The sequence below is a fragment of the Penicillium diatomitis genome, assembly GCF_028827545.1.
Source record: "Penicillium diatomitis strain IBT 30728 chromosome Unknown utg000015l_segment0_segment0, whole genome shotgun sequence".
Classification (NCBI taxonomy): domain Eukaryota; kingdom Fungi; phylum Ascomycota; class Eurotiomycetes; order Eurotiales; family Aspergillaceae; genus Penicillium; species Penicillium diatomitis.
The window spans coordinates 291,398-309,144 of record NW_026623187.1 but is presented as its reverse complement, the minus strand read 5'-3'; the positions used below and the strand labels follow the sequence as shown (position 1 = coordinate 309,144).

At 50.9% G+C, this 17,747-nt stretch overlaps 5 protein-coding genes across 5 annotated transcripts; 3 read left to right on the top strand and 2 right to left on the bottom strand.

Moving 5' to 3' along the window:
• Positions 1-3,534: 3,534 nt before the first annotated feature.
• Positions 3,535-6,061, top strand: N7539_008930 (threonine/serine exporter family protein; the record flags this gene model as incomplete). The annotated part of the gene is made up of 2 exons (XM_056938525.1): positions 3,535-4,432; positions 4,500-6,061. 2 exons carry the CDS (start codon positions 3,535-3,537, stop codon positions 6,059-6,061), a joined length of 2,460 nt encoding a protein of 819 aa, XP_056785902.1.
• Positions 6,062-7,761: 1,700 nt separating this feature from the next.
• N7539_008929 (uncharacterized protein) lies at positions 7,762-8,480 on the top strand (the record flags this gene model as incomplete). The annotated part of the gene is made up of 3 exons (XM_056938524.1): positions 7,762-7,972; positions 8,067-8,289; positions 8,396-8,480. 3 exons carry the CDS (start codon positions 7,762-7,764, stop codon positions 8,478-8,480), a joined length of 519 nt encoding a protein of 172 aa, XP_056785901.1.
• Positions 8,481-8,917: 437 nt separating this feature from the next.
• Positions 8,918-10,489, bottom strand: N7539_008928 (uncharacterized protein; the record flags this gene model as incomplete). The annotated part of the gene is made up of 1 exon (XM_056938523.1): positions 8,918-10,489. The coding sequence occupies one exon, from the start codon at positions 10,487-10,489 to the stop codon at positions 8,918-8,920; it is 1,572 nt and encodes a 523-aa protein (XP_056785900.1).
• A 726-nt stretch (positions 10,490-11,215) lies between these two features.
• Positions 11,216-13,774, bottom strand: N7539_008927 (anoctamin family protein; the record flags this gene model as incomplete). Its single annotated transcript, XM_056938522.1, has 4 exons — positions 11,216-12,907; positions 12,990-13,284; positions 13,360-13,513; positions 13,681-13,774. 4 exons carry the CDS (start codon positions 13,772-13,774, stop codon positions 11,216-11,218), a joined length of 2,235 nt encoding a protein of 744 aa, XP_056785899.1.
• Positions 13,775-16,426: 2,652 nt separating this feature from the next.
• N7539_008926 (uncharacterized protein) lies at positions 16,427-16,651 on the top strand (the record flags this gene model as incomplete). Its single annotated transcript, XM_056938521.1, has 1 exon — positions 16,427-16,651. One exon carries the CDS (start codon positions 16,427-16,429, stop codon positions 16,649-16,651), a length of 225 nt encoding a protein of 74 aa, XP_056785898.1.
• Between the last annotated feature and the right edge of the window lie 1,096 nt (positions 16,652-17,747).

Genomic DNA, 17,747 nt, shown 5'->3' with positions numbered 1-17,747 from the left:
GCAGTGATCGCGGGTTCAATCTCTTGCTAAATCAAAGAGCCTTGGGATTATCCCTGGGCAAAAGACTGTAGATGCAAATGATCTTCCCCTAATAAGGGTGAGACGTCTTTGAGTAGCAGGATGTTTGCAGAGAATGCTGACACAGAGGCCTTTGACATCACCAGGCCAGGGGATTGGAACTCTAGGAGTCGCTGCAAAACGAAAAAACCGTGGAAATGGAACATGATTGATTCCAGTGTTTGAAAGTTTCTGTCCTAAGAATCTCGAACTCAATCTAACGGAGCACCGACCTTGATATGTTACTCAATCGTAGACAACAGAAGCGTTCTCCAAAAGAATACCCGTTCCCCCAACTTGCTCTTCTTCAGATCCAGGCTACGGCTGTTTCTCGTCGTAAGACAGACGTGCTCAAAGATACGGCTATGTCGAAGGGATTGGAGTAAGCGGTCATGGAGACTGCTGCTAAGCTCAGGTATCCGAGGACTGAGCCGGAGCCAGGGATGGAACACATCTAGTGTGGCTTCTGTCCAGCAGGCATACAGCTCAGGTATACAGTATGAACTGCGCAAGGATGTGCATTACGACCAGCCTTGAACCAAGCTAGAGCTGATTCTCGTCAGGGTCCTTGGGGTCCCTTGCATCGTGCAGACTGACGATACGCCTAGCATAAATGGAGATATTGGCCGGCAGACAGGACCATGCTAGCTTGAATGACCCCTTGTATGCTCGCTAGCAATGGAAAAGTGATTAACTTTGCAATTCTTATACAAGGCGCTCACCAATAGCAAGGACCAGGCGGTCAGTTAGGACATCCAGGTGCTTGATAGGTCTAGAAGCATTTGTCCATCCCGCAATGGCTCAATAAGCAAGTTCGGCACCACTCGCTGCCGGTCGCATCAATGCCCCAGATACAGCACCAGAAAGACTGTGTTCGCTGGAGAACAGCATCCTCGGACGATGTGCTTCGCAGGGATTTTGCAGCCGGCCCAACAAGGTACATTTTGCTTTGTAAAGGGTCGACAGATGCGGCTTTGTTGAGCTTGAGAAGCCAGCGGACCCAAGTGCCTCGTCTGCGAATGCTCGCATGACACCAACTGGCTTGGGAACTTCCTTATACACCACATGAAAGGCTCTCAGACCACGAAGCATTTCGATCTGGACTGTGATTCCCCGAGCAAAACGATTGACAACCCCTGGGAAAGTAACAACAATCTGCTCACTCCCGGGGGCTAATTTTCCACATCGGAAACATGATATATCCCTAACGGTTCGATTAATATCGGCGCAGCCACGGGCCGACCTACCATTACGCGCCTCGTTTTATAATGTGAAAGTCTTCGTCTCTTTACGTGGATAAGAGCTAGCGCATCAATGTGCCGTTGAAAATGACTGCGACACCACTCACGCCTATTCCCTTTCCAAAGACGTTCATATCAGGCTGCACATCTTCATCTTCGGCGTATTACGCCTTGTGTAACACAGAAGATGCTCCACACCGCATGGCATTCATTGCCTCGTCTGCAACGAGAAAGGTGCTTGCTTCTTTGCAGTATATCTCGAGAAATCGAGACAGATCAGGTGGAAAGGCCCTGTCCGAGGTACTCACCAGACCGCAAACGACTGCAACGTAAATCTACTTCTTCGCACAAATGAGCTTGTGGAGCAACTTGAAGTTTGCGCGAAAAGAAATCCGATCGGTGACAATCGGCGGAGGGACCGAGGTAGTCTTCCTAGTCTCCCACACACGATGCATAGGCACAACCCCAAGATCAGCTGCGTCTTCAAAATGCAGTTCCTTCGTTGGGATCACTAATGTAGAATAGGCTCTGCTGTAAGCTCCGTAGATTATGCTGAGTTCTGGGGTGAAGACATGAGCATCTGATGTGCCAAGAAGCCGTTGTGTAGGTCATGATCGACTGGGGGCGCCTCCGCAAAGCGCCCATGAAGAGTCAAGCTCGTAAGTATGTTCATGATGAGTGGCGAGCAAGCGGAGAAGGGTCAATAATATAGCAAGATATAACCCGCGAAGTATGCAAAACAGATGAAAAGCCCTGATATGTTGGCCTAGAGTTGCGCCCGTCAACCAAGCCGATCAGGCTTCACCTTCCCATTCTAGAACACGGTCCAAGTTCCTGGGCACGAACCCAGTTCATGATCAGACTTGAGACACGTCATATTGAGCTGCTGATAATTTCTGCTCATGGGTCGTGCATCTTTCTATCGCATCATTGGCGCAAAAGTCCAGTCAATGTGAAGCACCAGCTGGGGCTGCATCGATTGTACATGGGACAAAGAGCGGTTTGAGCTCGTACCCTCATTTCACATGTCAGCCGCGATGCTAGATTGTAACTGAAGTCTTGGCTGCAAAGCAGATAGGAACGTACTCCATCTCTGCAAGCTTGCGGGCATGTCCAATACGTTCCACGACCTTATATCTGGATTGGCGGATACGGATGTCACAAGATTCGGGACTCAAAACATTGCGAGTGCACCTGTAGATCGAGATTTTGTAAGCCTGCCACTGATCAACGCAAAGATGGGTAAATTGGAACGCTGAATGTCTGGTCGAGATCGAGGCAATTATCGGTGGTATAGTGAACTTGACTGGTATGATGGTACGTCGAGTGCCTACCTGCACTTGGCCAATATGCCGAGTGAATACCCTGTGACTGATCAAGATATCCTAGTCTCATTTTGGAAGAGCCGATAGGGAGATTTTGCCATGTAGGTAGCCCAAGATGGCAAGAATAGAAAGTGAGATTGTTGCGGGTAGGGATGAGTGCTCTTTCTGGGTGCGCTGTAATGGCCGACTGGCAGAATCACATGCTAGATATGAGACACAAGGTAAAAGACAAGTCCTGAAGAGAATCCTGCCTATCCCACGGATGCGATGCTATCGTGCCATTCTAAGCAGGTGCTATACTAAAGACGCCATCGAACCTGGACAAGAACGCGGCTTTTCGTCGATTGCTGGCTTGAGACTACTTCAAGGTTTGGGGACCGCACTTACGTAGAGCCCTCTTGGTCGGCATGATTGTAAGATCCTAAACAAATTCAAGGTGGCAGTCGTAAAGACAGGTTTGTCGAGCTGGTCGGGGAGGATCTTGACAATGCCCAGTCACTGGCTGAGATTTTGCAAAGAGATTGTCGGAAACTCTTGATATTTGAGCCTCGAGTGTTTTGGTACATGAATAATTTTATTTGCGACAACCTTAAAGAAACCCGCCCATGTTAGCATGCAGTAGATCATCGGAGTACGGATCCGAAACATGACGTTGGCGAGCCGTGGTAAGGGCCCTCAGCGCCTTCCTGGATATAGACCTCCATTTCTTTGTTTTTAGCGAGCGCAGCACTCCAGACTTTTCTTCCCTCACTGGGAGAGACAAACTATTTGGTTGTCGATGGTTTCTCACACTCAACAATTTAAGAGACGTGTACCCCCATCAGAGTCAAGCCACCTTCCACGGCATAATTCTCCATGGAATAGTGAGCGCAGCACTGTGAGGCTCTGATGAAAAGACTATATTAGACATCATGTCCGGCTCGGAAGATGGTAAAGTCTCCAATGAGAAAGCCAGCCCAGACACATCCGAGACCGATCGACAGTCCATCTCTAGCGAGCAGCAGACACCTGAATTTTCAGACCACGATGAATTTCGCTCCTGCGAGAGCGGTAACAGCTCACATAAAGATACATCAAGCGGGGAAGACTCAGGATCACCACGACATGTCTACTTCCAGTCAAAAAAGAACCTGGCTGGAGAGGTACCGCGTGAAGCACCACGGGAGAGCCCCCGGTCAGAGTTGGAAAGGGCAAACAGTGTTGCCATGCCACATCGTCCATCTCTGCCGTACATTCACGATACTTCGGACATTACGGACACTCGGGTCCAAGATCAGGGTCAAAAGGCTGGAGAGGGCGACAATGCGCCGCCATCTTCAGAAGCAGAGTCTGGTGAAAAGGCAGGCTCAGACACATCCACTTTAAGAAACACTAGACGCAAGATTCGTTCCGTTGCAAGGAGTTTGAAAGGAAAAGCCACTGCGGTAGGTGAGCTCATCGGCCGACCTGCCAGCGGCGAAGAATATCTGCAGACGGGGTTTTATGACGAAGGTTTGAAGACCGATCGCTCGGCGAGGGCCGAAAAGAAGCACGAGGATGATGAAGAAGGGCAAGAAGACGAGGGAAAGAGCAGCTCTGAGGCTCATAAGATAGTGCGTGATCTGACACGGAGACAGTCGGGAAAGCGACGGAAGGTGCGGGCTAGGACGTATCCTCAGGCTGGAATGATTCCTATCACAGGAGGGGATCAATTTGCTGTGCAATCAAGCTCCCAGTATCGCTCTGCTGGCGAGGAGATCCTTCACCAGTTGACGAAATTGAACAGAGAGAATGTGGCGAGTACAGGCACCGAGGCACCTCAGGCTCAAGGTCAGCAGTCATCACTCGCCGGCAGAAGAATCCCTTGACCCAACTCTGATCCCGCGCCTGTTGCCAGGCAAAAAGAATAAACAGGATAAATGGTACAAACGCCCGCCGAACACGACGACTTCGACTCTTGTTGGGATTTCCAATGGCCGCAGTGGAGCGAGCACGCCGGTCTCAAGCGAGGTCCTCTCTGCCGCAGCACAGCGTCGTGGACAACAGGCCGAAAGAAGAGCCAACACGGAAGAAGAGATCAGAGTGACGGTGCGAATCGCCGAGATCATTTGTCGCCAACAATTCATCATTCAGCTATGCCGGGCGCTGATGCGATTCGGAGCACCGACCCATCGCTTGGAAGAGTATATGCAGATGACTGCAAAAGTTCTCGATGTCGAAAGCCAGTTTTTGTATCTCCCGGGGTGCATGATCATGTCCTTCGACGACCCTTCAACGCGAAGCACGGAGGTGAAACTCGTTCGCGTGGGCCAAGGTATCGATCTGGCTCGGCTCTCGGATACACATCTGATCTACAAGAATGTGATCCATGACGTGATTGGGATTGAAAAAGCCGTGCAAGAGCTCGATGATGTGATGAGGAAGAAACCTCGCTATCCCAAATGGGTTATTGTCCTGGTATATGGACTGGCCACAGCCACCTTTGGTCCGTTCGCCTTTTATGCTCGTCCGATTGACATGCCTATCATCTTTCTCAACGGCCTGCTCGTGGGCCTCATGCAGCATCTCGCAGCCCCTCGATCAGTACTATACTCGAATGTCTTTGAAGTGACCTCGACAGTGGTCACCTCATTCTTGGCGCGAGCCTTTGGCAGTATTCCCTTGAGGATCGTCGATGGAAAACGCCAGTATATATTCTGCTTCTCGGCGATTGCTCAATCTTCCATTGCTCTGATCCTGCCGGGTTTCCTCGTGCTATGTAGCAGTCTGGAGTTGCAATCGCACCAGATCATCGCGGGATCCATTCGCATGGTATATGCGATCATTTTCTCTCTTTTCTTAGGCTACGGCATGACAGTGGGCACGACCATCTATGGGCTCATGGACAGCGGCGCCGTATCGGACATTCAGTGCCCACCAGGGGGAGCTTTCGAAAATCCGTACATACAACGCTTCCCCTTTGTGGCTCTCGTGACCGTTTGGCTCCTGATCATCAACCAAGGCAAGTGGAAGCAGCTCCCTCCGATGATGTTCATCGCATTGTCGGGGTATGTCAGCAACTATTTCAGCACTCTGAAGCTCGGAAAAAATTCTCAGGTTGCGAATAGTGTAGGTGCGTTCGCCGTAGGGATTCTGGGAAATTTGTACAGTCGACTGTGGCACGGCCACGCCGCGACCGCCATTCTTCCGGCGATTTTCATCCTTGTACCTTCTGGTCTGGCCGCGACAGGCTCCTTGATCTCGGGGGTTCAATCTGCCGAGGAGATCAAGCAAAATATCACTTCGTCGCACGGCTCGTCCAATCCCCCACCTGGCGCTGGGCTGGCAGCAGGCAACTCGGTATTCAGTCTGGGACTGGGCATGATTCAAGTGGCGATTGGCATCACGATTGGGTTGTTCCTGGCGGCACTCGTTGTCTACCCTTTCGGTAAGCGTCGGAGTGGATTGTTCAGTTTCTAGACGCCACGACAGTGCGCCCCCGACGAGATGATGAGGAGTGGGGTCCGTTCAAAAGGGTCGAATGCAACAGTACGCATGCTCAGCTGACATTGGCGATACGAGAAGATATTGGCTCGCTTACCGGCCAACTGAAAGGTCGTCGAGGCAGCGAGACCACGAAGAAACCTGCACACATCCAATGCAGAGTCATCCAGTCATCACTGAAGAAAGACTCCACCAGATCCTTCAGTGCCCCTGCTTGGGCGCCAAATTGAGCGTGCCTCAAAAGGGCTCTTGGAATGTCGTTCGCCATTGATCGTCAAGGACCGAAGTGATGAAATGTAACTCGATGCATAGCAAATGCCGGGTATTCTCGATGTGAAAGCATCGTGCATCGGTTCTCGGAACTCCTCGCGAGCTCGATGTATATAAACTGTACATTGCTCGCTCGGACGGAACCTACCGTCCGACACTGATGTAGGTAGTTCAACATTATTCTTCAAGAGAGCTGTCTTGTATAAAATTACCTATCACTGAGCCCACGTGCCGGCATTGTGACGCGACAAGCAAAGAGACGGTGCGATCTTGACTCGTAGACATCATGCTGCATGGATTCCTCGTCTCTCGCTTGGCTGCAAGTCAGCGCGGATATTGACTTTTCCTTTTCCTACGATCAGCGGGCCGCCCGGGCGCCGATCGGAAGCGAGCAAAGTACTCAATTTCCTTAGAAAAGTCAGTACTCACTACTCCAGTACTCACTGCCTTAGTGCTTACGAGTCACTACCACTCAGGAGTAAGCACAGGTAAGTTGTAACTCGGTTAAAATTAGTACGACAGGTGTGCTTTTCTTCAATCACCCCTTTCGACCTAGCGTGTGAATCACACGGACGAGTCATACCCTCGTCTTGATCCATGTCGACTTCCTGTGGAACGTCTGTGGCCGAGGAAGAGCATCTGTGATCGGTATGCCCCGAGTCGAGGGCGGATCCCGAGAGCCTGAGACAGGTGAGGTGGCATTCAGTGGAGATCATTGATCACCTCCCACTGTCCATGAGTGATGCAGATGCAGGCTGACAGTGCGAGGGTAGTGGAGAAGGCCATGGGGATCGAGGGACAAAAGACGGACTCAGTAAAGCTGCCGGTGGCTTTGTGGTCGCTGAATAGAATTGTGTAGAGCGTAGTACAGTAGTAACTAGTAACAGGACTCCAAGAAAGTTAGTATGCTTGGTTTCGCAGTTTGTGTAGTGAATTTAAGGTACTTCGCGAGTCGAGATCTATGGATAAATGAATGATTGATTCAAGCTTTATAAACGTGGTTCCGCTCTGGGCTGTATTAGGATAGTGGAGGAACTACACTCACTATAGTCACTACCTTCCACACGCTTAGAGGGGCCGGGGATCAATAATATAATCAGCATTGTTTCAATTCGGCTTAGCACCGTACCAGGCTCCAACTTCATCTTCAGCCCGGAAAGGCGGAGGAACTCTTCAACGGAAAACACAATCGTCACCACATCCTAATCCAACCCGACTTGACTTGACAGTGTAACACGCAGTCTCTACCTTTGTATAAAGAGAGACTAGACTGTCCCTCCAGATTGGACCTCCGCATTCTTACCTCACACCTATATCTCCAGCAATATTCAAACTATCCCCCATTACACTTTCACGTTCACGTTTACCCTCACACACCCAGAGCACCAGCACCAGCACCAGCGATCATGGTCAAATTGATTTCCCTCGCCACGCTGGCCCTGGCCAACGTGGCCATCGCCAGTCCAACCGTCTATCTGATCCGTCACGGCGAAAAGCCCAGTTCCGGCGATGGCCTGAACGCTCAGGGCATGCAGCGCGCCCAGTGTCTGCGCGAGATCTTTGGGGCAAACTCCCAGTATAACATTGGACATATTATGGCGCAGACGCCGAAGAGCAGTACGTCATTCTTTTAACATTCCGCCCTCTTCGTGAACCACACGCACCGCACCACAAGACAGAGCAGACTAACGCCTCACCAAAAAAAAAAAAGACGGCAAGCGCCAACGTCCCTACGACACCGTCAAGCCCCTCGCAGCCGACCTCGGTCTGTCCGTAGATTTGTCCTGCGGCCGAGATGACCCTGGCTGCGTCAAGAACGTCGTCAACAGCTACACCGGTCCTGGCAATATCCTGATTTGCTGGGAACACAATGCTTTGACGGATATCGTTTCGAAGTTGGGGGATTCCAATGCGCCGGATTACCCTGATCACAGGTACGTACATAGTCATACTGTGAAGGGAGACAAATACGAGGGAAATGCAATTCCGCGGCTGGATGGGGGAACAACAGTATGGCTAACTTGTTATTCCCCCGTTAAGCTTCAACATTATCTGGACTGATCCTGCGCCGTATAATGCCATTACTGCGCAGACTAGTGAAAACTGCCCTGGTCTGGATAACTAGAGTTTGATGCGGCAGAAAAAGATGACCGATTGCGTGACGTCTTCAGTCTACAGTCTAGACTTGGAACTGTTTTCATCGAAAAGTCGCACGTGTTCGCGATCTTTATCATGTGACTCTGGCACCGGACACACGGAAGAACAGAATACCTGTTTTTTAGACGAGTTGCGAGTTGCCCACCATCCACCTTCGATGTGACACGACTTTTTTTCAATGCCCAGAATGACTTTGCGAAGATTGGAGCAAAGAATGATTTTATTCAAGAATTATGTATTACTCTATAAAGCATCATGACCGCGGTTGACGGCCAAGACGGGTCTATAAATTAACCATACATGAACAACGCCACACTGGTGCATATTGCAATGTGTCGTCTGCTTGGTTCTCCTCCTCGCGTATCAAACCTTCAAAGATGCAAATGATGAAGGATGGGCGGAGTACTATGTATAGCAGCCTTGGTCTAGCTGCCATGAGGGAAGCGGGTAATTAGAGTCACTCCTCGATGAGGATTCGGCTTTGGTACAAGCAAAGTGGGATATCTGGTCCTGCCAGATGGAGAAGCTAAGAACTTCGAGGAGATGTCGCTCGCGATAAACGAAAAATTGATGTCCGCCATGCTCAAGGAACCGACGCGTATGATCCTTTAGAATGGTTACATGTCGGGAAGATTGTGATGAGAGGACAAGGATGGTGTTCACCGAGAGGGTGATTTCGGTTGCAGGGGTCGGGGAAAGGGAACTCTCGGAGAGAAGTCTCCGTGTGTGCTTATTTTGTATGAGCGACTTGCTGTAGTTCTCCAGCATGCCTTGGTTTTTGATGAATGTCAACACGGACTCCAGCGAAGTCCAGTCGACAACTGTACCAGGTAGGGCCGGCTGACCTTCAGCGAGATGATGCTGCATCGAAATCACGAGCTGTAAATCCTCAACCAGAAAGCGGCTCTCACAGGTCATCTCGGGGGTTTCCACAAACATCGGCCTGTCATAGCCGAGCTTTTTGCGCCAGAAGAAGTTGACGACAATCAACGAAATAATGCAAGGTATTAACACCACGTATCCCCACCACCGTTCCGCGGTGACCATCGACGCAGCGCCAGCCACCAATCCATTGATGGCGTTAATGATAGAGTGCCATTGAAACCGGCGTACACGCTGGTGTAATCGACGCTTGATATCGTCGTTCGGATATGAAGACCGGATAGCGTTGAGTTGTTGTTGGAAGCGGTGTAAGAGAAAGACCGACCACACGGCATTGATCAGGCCAAACATTGCCGCCATACCATTTCCGATATACCCTGAGAGGAGGTTGCTGGCTAGAAAGACGCGGCGGTTGGCTCCACCTATAGCCATATACGTCCCCACGCCGACAAGCATCGACCCGAACCCCATGAGAACATCCATCACGATACGGTCGACAATCTCAGTGCCGAGCTCTCTTGTATTCACAGCCAGCCTGCTACTCAAGTATTTGGTAATCTCTTGCTGTGGTTGAAATTGGCGTAGTGAATCCTGCAGACGCACTCTCTCCGCACGAAGGAGCTTCACATTCCGCAAGCCGAGTCGAAAATCCTGCATCGCGACGAATACCATGCCCAACGCACATGTTGCACCAACACCCATCAACGCCGCCGCGAACTTCGGTACAGGAACTTGGTTCCACACATTCGCGGCAAAGTCCGCGGCATTGGCCAGTTCCAGGTATCCGACGCCGGCAAGAAGACTATTTTCGTACTGGCTTTGGTGCTTGAGACGGAATCGCCCGCGGCGTCGAACAACTGTGACAGATTCATGATTGTCCTCGAATGCCGTTTCGTCACTGGCTTTGGTCGAGACATCGAGTACTTTGGGTGAGACGGGAGGCGCAGTGTCCAAATCGGCCAATTCGACTTCCGTGGCAGCCCGTGAGTCTGGTGCTAAAAAGGCATGTTGCATGTCGACCTCGGCGGGCGATTGACTGGGAGCAGCAGGTCGGGACGTGACGAGAGTGTCTGAGGACGTACGAAATGTCGCCATGTGGGTGTTGGGACAGGGTGACCGGGCCTGGTCTGAGAGAATGCTGATCACGAGTCTCGTCGGTGGACGACCTCTCCACCCGAAGAAAGAATGGACACGAGACCAGCTCTCGGAAAGCGTTCCGAATATAGCATCTACTCTGACCAGCAGGCTTGACGAGCGAGAAGGGGTAAAGGGTGGGAGGGAGAACCCTGCGGCGAGAGGAACGCAAACTGTTTACAAAGGAAAGAAGTCGGACAAAAAGCGAAGGACGGAAGGGGAGAAAGTGGACAGAGTCTGGTAAGACCGAGGTGGACTGCCCTCAGTACAGGAACTAAACCCGGGGGCAGAAGAGGGGATCAGTTCCACCACCCGGTGGTCGGGTGCCGGTACTTGCTCGCCTGGCGATTCCCCAACCACATCTGCGGGCAGACGAAGAGCCTTGCATGTACAGTACATCAGCATTACATCGCCGAGTCACACCTCGCCTCTGCAATCTGCAGTGGCTGCCTGCTTCAAGTCGATCGGCTTGGCATTGCCCCGTAGGGCTGAACTCGTCCCCGCCAATTTGACAAATCCGGTCGTTTGTGGATCTGGTGAGCGGATTCGCGCATCTTACACGTTTCTGGGTCTAGGAACCTGCTTCTTACAGTGTTCTTTACATTAGCCTCAAGAGTGCGTCTCATTTTCGTGTCAAAAGGCAAATGATGCGATCTCGCTAGCAACCACCCAAGAATTATATGCCGGTCACGCCCGTTTCTCGCCTTTACTTTCGTGCTGGACTTTGCTCTCGCTCAATGCGCGAATAATCTTGCTGCCCGCTTCGATCGGCTCACACTGCCGGCTGTCCCAAAAGTCAGCTTCTCGGTCGGATCCACGGAGATCTTCATTGAGCGGCTGCTGTTCAGTGGTGGGTGAAGGAGAAGGAGATCCCTCCGGGGAGACAGTCGTATCACTACTGTACACATCCACACGCTCATGGAAGCGCACGCGTTGACGCACCCGGGTAGATGAGTCGGGTGAGCGATACCGGGCCTGTTGTGTCTCGAGGTATGCCTTACGCACAGCAAAGTGACCGGCTTCATCGCGACTGAGAGTCTCATCGAGAATCTTGCGCAACACAGCAGCCGCGACGAAACGCATTGCCAGGTACAGCTGCTCGGCGATGAAGAGCGTCAGCAGCAGAGACGAGAGACGCACCTCGGAGATGGACCCCCGATAAATGTGCACAATGGCAGCAGTGGAAAGGGTACCCAGCCAGGCGAGGAAGTCCAGACCGAGAACGCAAGGTCCAATGGAATCCGCCCGGATGGGTGGCGGTCGCTGACATTCAAGGGTCAGCTTGAAGAAATCACCTCGAACCTCAAGCCAGTTATTCAGCAAGAAACCGAGCGGCACAAGGGGCCACGCAACGCCGAAGAGTGCGAGATAGCCAAACTGCACACACATCTCCAGAATGTCCTCCTCCACCTTGTATTCGTCGGCACCGGCTTCACTGCGTAGACGGCGAAGGAATTGCACTTCTTGGGGAGGGTCAATGAGCAGGAGGTCGGTCGTTTTGGAAAAGCTGCGTTGCCGCTTCAAGCCAGCCTTGTGCTCGCGGTAATTTTGCCACTTCTGCCACAGCACGTGTTTGACGTAAGGAAGAACGATCTCCTCCGCAAAGCTGAAGACCTGGGCGGTCACGGACAGGTAGATGACTTCGGCCTGGAATCGGGAGGTGTCGACGACGAATTCTTTGTTGCTGAAAGTCTCCATGCCCAGTCGGCGAAGGAGATCCAGTTTGGGAACGATTTGATGACCGAAGGGCACGTAGACATACGCCGTGAGGATAGTGGGCAGGAATGATGTGATGACATGCATAATGAATGTCTTTTGAGTGTAGGCGAGGTCGTGGAGATCCTGGGTGCGGTAGTTTTCGTACTCGGTGAGCTTGCCGGCAATCCCGGTCAAGAAGGAGGTGATGGCTGGCAAAGAGAGTGAAAACAGCACGGTCGGCACGAATTCAAGATAACTTTTCAAGGGACCGTTGTAAACTTCCGAGATAAAGATTTCACCGGCAAATGTGGCCACAATCAGCGTGCCGAGCGCGAGGCTGGCTACGCCTGTGAATGGAAGAAGCAAGAACTGGCGCATGATCTGCTTCCATGCAGGGAAGATATGCTTGACCTCCCCCGATACTGGATCCTTGACTTCTTTTTCCCATCTGTACTGCGCACGGTTGACCTTGAGCTGTCCGACGCCGTCGACTTTCCACCGCACACTCAAGTCGAACTCGCGCAGCTTCCAATATTCGACAAAGACCACGCACCATGCGCAAAGAAGGACAGCGTTGACAATCGAATAGGGTCCAAGGAACCACCAAACAAAGATACCCAGCGCAGCAGGGAACATCAGGAAGAGCGAGTAGCAGTGAATAAAAGCAAAATAGAAGGCAACCTGTTGGGGGAGGGAACAAGTCAACTTTTGGGGTTGCAACTTGCGAATCCTCCGATGGTAGTGGTAGGGATCTTCTTCTTACCTTCTCACCGAAAAGTGCACGAATGGCATCCAAATCCTCCATGGTCAAGTTCCCTTTTCGATTCCACTTGCTCAACAATTCCGAGCAGGCATCCTGGTCATGCAATGGAAATGAGGCCGTAACACGTTTCCATTTCCCAAATCCAGGGGTGATGCCAGCACCACCCATACTCTCTGACCAAGTCACGGCATGATAGACGGATCGAATTTCTTCTGAAGGTGTCTCGGCCGCGGCAATGGTGTCTCCGGGGCCAGCGGGGATGGTCGATGTGATGCCGAACAGCCAATCTTTGATTCTAAACAGATTGTCAATCATGATCAATGCTAAGGAACACTGCAAACTTGCTGTTTCCCCATTGGGATGATTTTACCTTGACTGATGGACCATCCTCCCCAGCTGATCTCGGGGTACATGAATGCACACCAGCAGTGACGATCCATGTCCGTGACGAACTTGGACCCGAAGACCGGCATTGGTCAAGCTCTGTACCAGACTACGGTATTCCGCAATAGCTTCTGTTTGGTCTGCACAATCACGGTCGTCAGTGAGTGTATTCTTGGGATCACAAGACAGACCTGAGGAGCAGCATTATATCAAGCCAAGCCATGTCGCAAGAGAAGAATCCTATAACGATGACATACTGGGCCCCTGATCAATGCCGACCTATGTAAGTTGTCATGCTTAAACTCACCGAGTTCGCTAAAGTCATATTGCAGGACCCAGTCAATGCCGAGGTTGCTGTCTTCCTCGTTACCGTGCTTCACTCCGCCCACGATCCAAGACATCTTGATCGGCCAACGGGCGGCGCAGTGAGCCCTGATTGAAGGATGTTTTAGGCCTCGGTGAATCCAGGGCCGTGTTGAGTGTCCCTCTGCCTCACACTGTGTACTGTGTTGAGGGTATTTGAAGCTGACAAGTACAAAAAACAGCCTCGCCGATAAATGGATGTATTGAGTGGAGAAACAGGGTGCGTGGTCATGACCGAACACCGGTAGAAACCTGAACAGGAGGGAAACCGCATCGTGGGGTAGTTCAGCCCTGCAAGAAACGAGACGCGTGGAGTTACTCTCGAAGTCTCTAGGCAACTATAAAGTCGACCTGGTCAGGTCGACCATGTGGTACCAATAATATCGCCACTGTTGACCGGGACTCGGCCCGTGGGAACCCTGACATCTTTGCTGGAATCCTCGCCTGTGGGGTTGTATTGAACTTGTCGACTTTCAGATGAATTACCGTAAACTTGTACATCAGCAATTTCGCCAGCCCTGGATCTTTTGAGGCTCGTCAAGGAGGGTTCTGGATATAAGTCACTTCAATTTCGGTTCACCTCCATGACCTTTGACCCAATTGGGAACTTGCACTACACAATTAGTCGTTGCAGATCCCAGGGTTCAGAAGCAATAAGGGACCAAGGGTACATCATGTATTATAACCGGGTATCTTACCCGACCTGCAGGCTGCCAGGCTCTAGTGAGCCACAGACCTCCAAGCCAAGCTTCAGCCCTACAGGGAGAAATAGCTGAGTACAGCAACACGGCGGGATGCACAAATAAGCTGTATGAAGTACCTGAAAAGGAATGAAGCTTGCAGCGCACGTATCGTCACATCTTCTTTTGGCAGTTATTGTTGAGATAGCTTGGTGGTTTGGCGCGTCTCACCAGCGTGGTGCGCGCCCACGCACACCACCTTCGTAGCTTAGATAGGCACCTCTCACCAGGTGCAATCTCACCATTCCTTTCTCCCCTCTTTTGGGTCTGCTACGTTCTCCCAGTAGCATCCAATAGTTATCAAAGCAGTCCAAGAGCAAATTTGAGCTGCTGAAATTTACATGATAATCACTTATATACACACACTCCACCGTGTTCATTGATTAAAATCTTCACCGCCCCTCTGACCGGCCGTGACTCTGTGGTCTCCTTATGCGGGGTCCTTCTGCTGCGAAAGCTTGCGATGATTTAACCAGAGAACCAACCCCTTCAAGTACCAGGCTCGAGCCCTCAAGACTCTTGAGTCAAGAGACATATTGGCCTCCACTTATCATTGTAAGTATAGGGCTTGAGACATCTCACTGCTGGGAATTTGAAGGCCAGCCATACATTGTGAGCAGCAATCCGAGCGGGGAAATGTATAAACAACTTCAATATTGGCTACGTGAAGCATGTATTTGGGCATGTTATTCCTTACCTCTCAAATTGCTGTCACTTTTCTGGGTGGATGTTGTCTCTCGCGGGTTTCTGCAGAGTTATTTTTCATTATCATCCAACCGTAGTAACAGTAGGACTTCTCCCCTTGCGATTGATGGATGTACTTTTGCGGACGGTAGGAAATGCTGCTGCCTGAATCGGTGGCACGCCAAGGGCCCCACAATAAACCAGCAGTATTCGGTAATCATTTTCTCTACGTATTGGTATTCCACCTACAAATCAATGAAACGGTTGAAGCTCTGCTGTGTTTCAAATATGCTGGCAATAATGTGCATACAGCCATATACTATGACCGGTGAAGCCTAGGCTTAATATCTGAATTGGATTTTCTTCGTCTCCTGGTGTATGGAAAATGAGACACATTTCACTTCCCACCCTTAGAGTATTTTGCATACAGCGCATACATGTATGGAGTCGCGCTGGTGAAGTCACATGACCATTACACACGTGTGTGCCACTGCTCCGTCCGTTAATCTACCGAGAAATGTGGGTGGGAAAAGCAATCTTCGCGCTTCCATCTACTTTGCAGCCCACATTGTCATTTGTCATTGAAGAAGGGACAGGTGAGCTTCCGCATTTATCGATGTTGTGACAGAGCAGACTTCAAGGCTGGTCATTGAACTCAGCGGGTAAGGCTGATTTGGGCCATAGAGGAATGTGGATCGGGCAGCGTCCACCCGAGGTTCCGATGTTGATATCCGAACATCCGCCTGCCGTACCGTACTTGGCCAAGGTCAGTACCTACCTGACTACCTATAGCCAACAGCCACCGAGTCACCTACAGCACGGGCACGGCCACAATCAATAAGGCTCTTGGATGACCACAAAAGCACAAGATGAACCGAGGATGGTCGCCTAGGGAAGCTTGCCGAACGATGCAATTCTTTCTATACCCGCTCCGTCTTGGCATGTTTTATAAGTAATGTCATGTCGCCTGGCTCCGAATCGAGTATCTTCAATTGATTCTTACATTCGCAAGATTTCTTGCCAAAAAAAACTTTGACAAACCGGTGGTGCGAGGTGATGAACGCAGTTGATATGTGTTTGTTTTCTATGTAGCACGTTCTTTCATTCGACGGCAGAATTTCTTTTATAAGTGACCAGCTGTTCTCGAGTCGAACTTGAGTCCCTGTCCTGGAGGGCAACTACGCTTAGTTGGCGAAATCAACCACGCCGCTACGTTGACGCCAAATTGAACTTGACTCTCCTCCCTCCTCCTTCCCTTTTCACATTATGTCTCAATCAAGGATCCCTCATTCTATCTTCTCCAAACCTCTCTGGGGACCCAAGATGTCTTTCTGGGTCACTTTGCTTCTTTTCGTCTTCCCCTGGCTGCCAACCTTCCTAATCTTGGCACTGGTCCTCCTGCTCCTGCTCTGTGTCTATCCCGACATCAGAAGGCGGCGCAACCGCGCCAACTACGGGGACAACAGTGACTACTACATTCCTGAGCTCTGATAAGAGGCTCTCTCAAACCCGCGCTGCGAGGTAGGTCCGACGTGCATCGTTGCTTGAGATCATGGCTATGTGGACGGCATTGACTCGGATCGAGCTACAGGGTCCTTTCCCGCGATGATTCGACGGCTACTTACGAAGACCGACAAAGTTCGTTCTTTTGTCTGGTTCACATCATAGGAGGATCTTCTACATGCGTCATGGGGCGGAGAACGGGTAGTCGGCTTGGGTTCGTTTTTGCTTTTGGTCTTTGGAAAGGGTACCTGGGGTCTGCGCGGCGTTGGGGGAGGTATTCTGATGATTTTGGCATTCGGAGCTTTGCATGATATCACCGAAGCGGCTTCCGATGATATTCAATCGATCTTCGAGCTCCGACTGTTCCCACTTCGTAGAGTTTACCTCTCTGGTTTCCATGAGACTTTGCTCGAGTAGATCCGAATACAACAACGCGAGTAGTGAGTTCTGGCAAGGAATCCGCGCATCGGGAAGGCTATCTGCACCGGAGCCGAATGGTATTGGAATGGTTTGGAGAGCTCGCCTCTTTTGGTAATCCCGCTGGTGATGAGTCTCCCTACAGTCTGACTTGGACGAAAGAGCGCGCCAGGACAGACTCAACACACATCATCTATCGGTTCATCTTTTCCATCACCAATCTCCTTGTCTAATCTCTCTCAGAGTGGAGGCGGAGTGAGAAGCTGAGCTCTGCCACATCTCAGACACGGTAAAGCGTAGATTCTTGTCTGGGTCCTTCATGCGTTGACCCGATTTCGACAACGACGGCAAGCCTACCTAGCCATAGCTTCAAAAGAGTAAGGGCCCTATGTCATGTGACGACTAAATATCTTGATGGGGAACGTCCTCATGTAGGTTGCCGTGCCAAGAGAATGCACCAAAAAACAAAGGATCAATGAGCAGTTGAGCACATCGCTTGAGCCAACTATTTGCTACGTAACGTGCAAGGTATACCTTTGATGGAGTGGTCCAGTAGTACAGGAGAGTAATAGACCTTCAACGTAGCTATGCTGATTGCTGACCACCATCGGTGGATGGGCTCGAAACCCACAACAAAGTTAATCTGTACGTAAACTTGCAGGAGAGC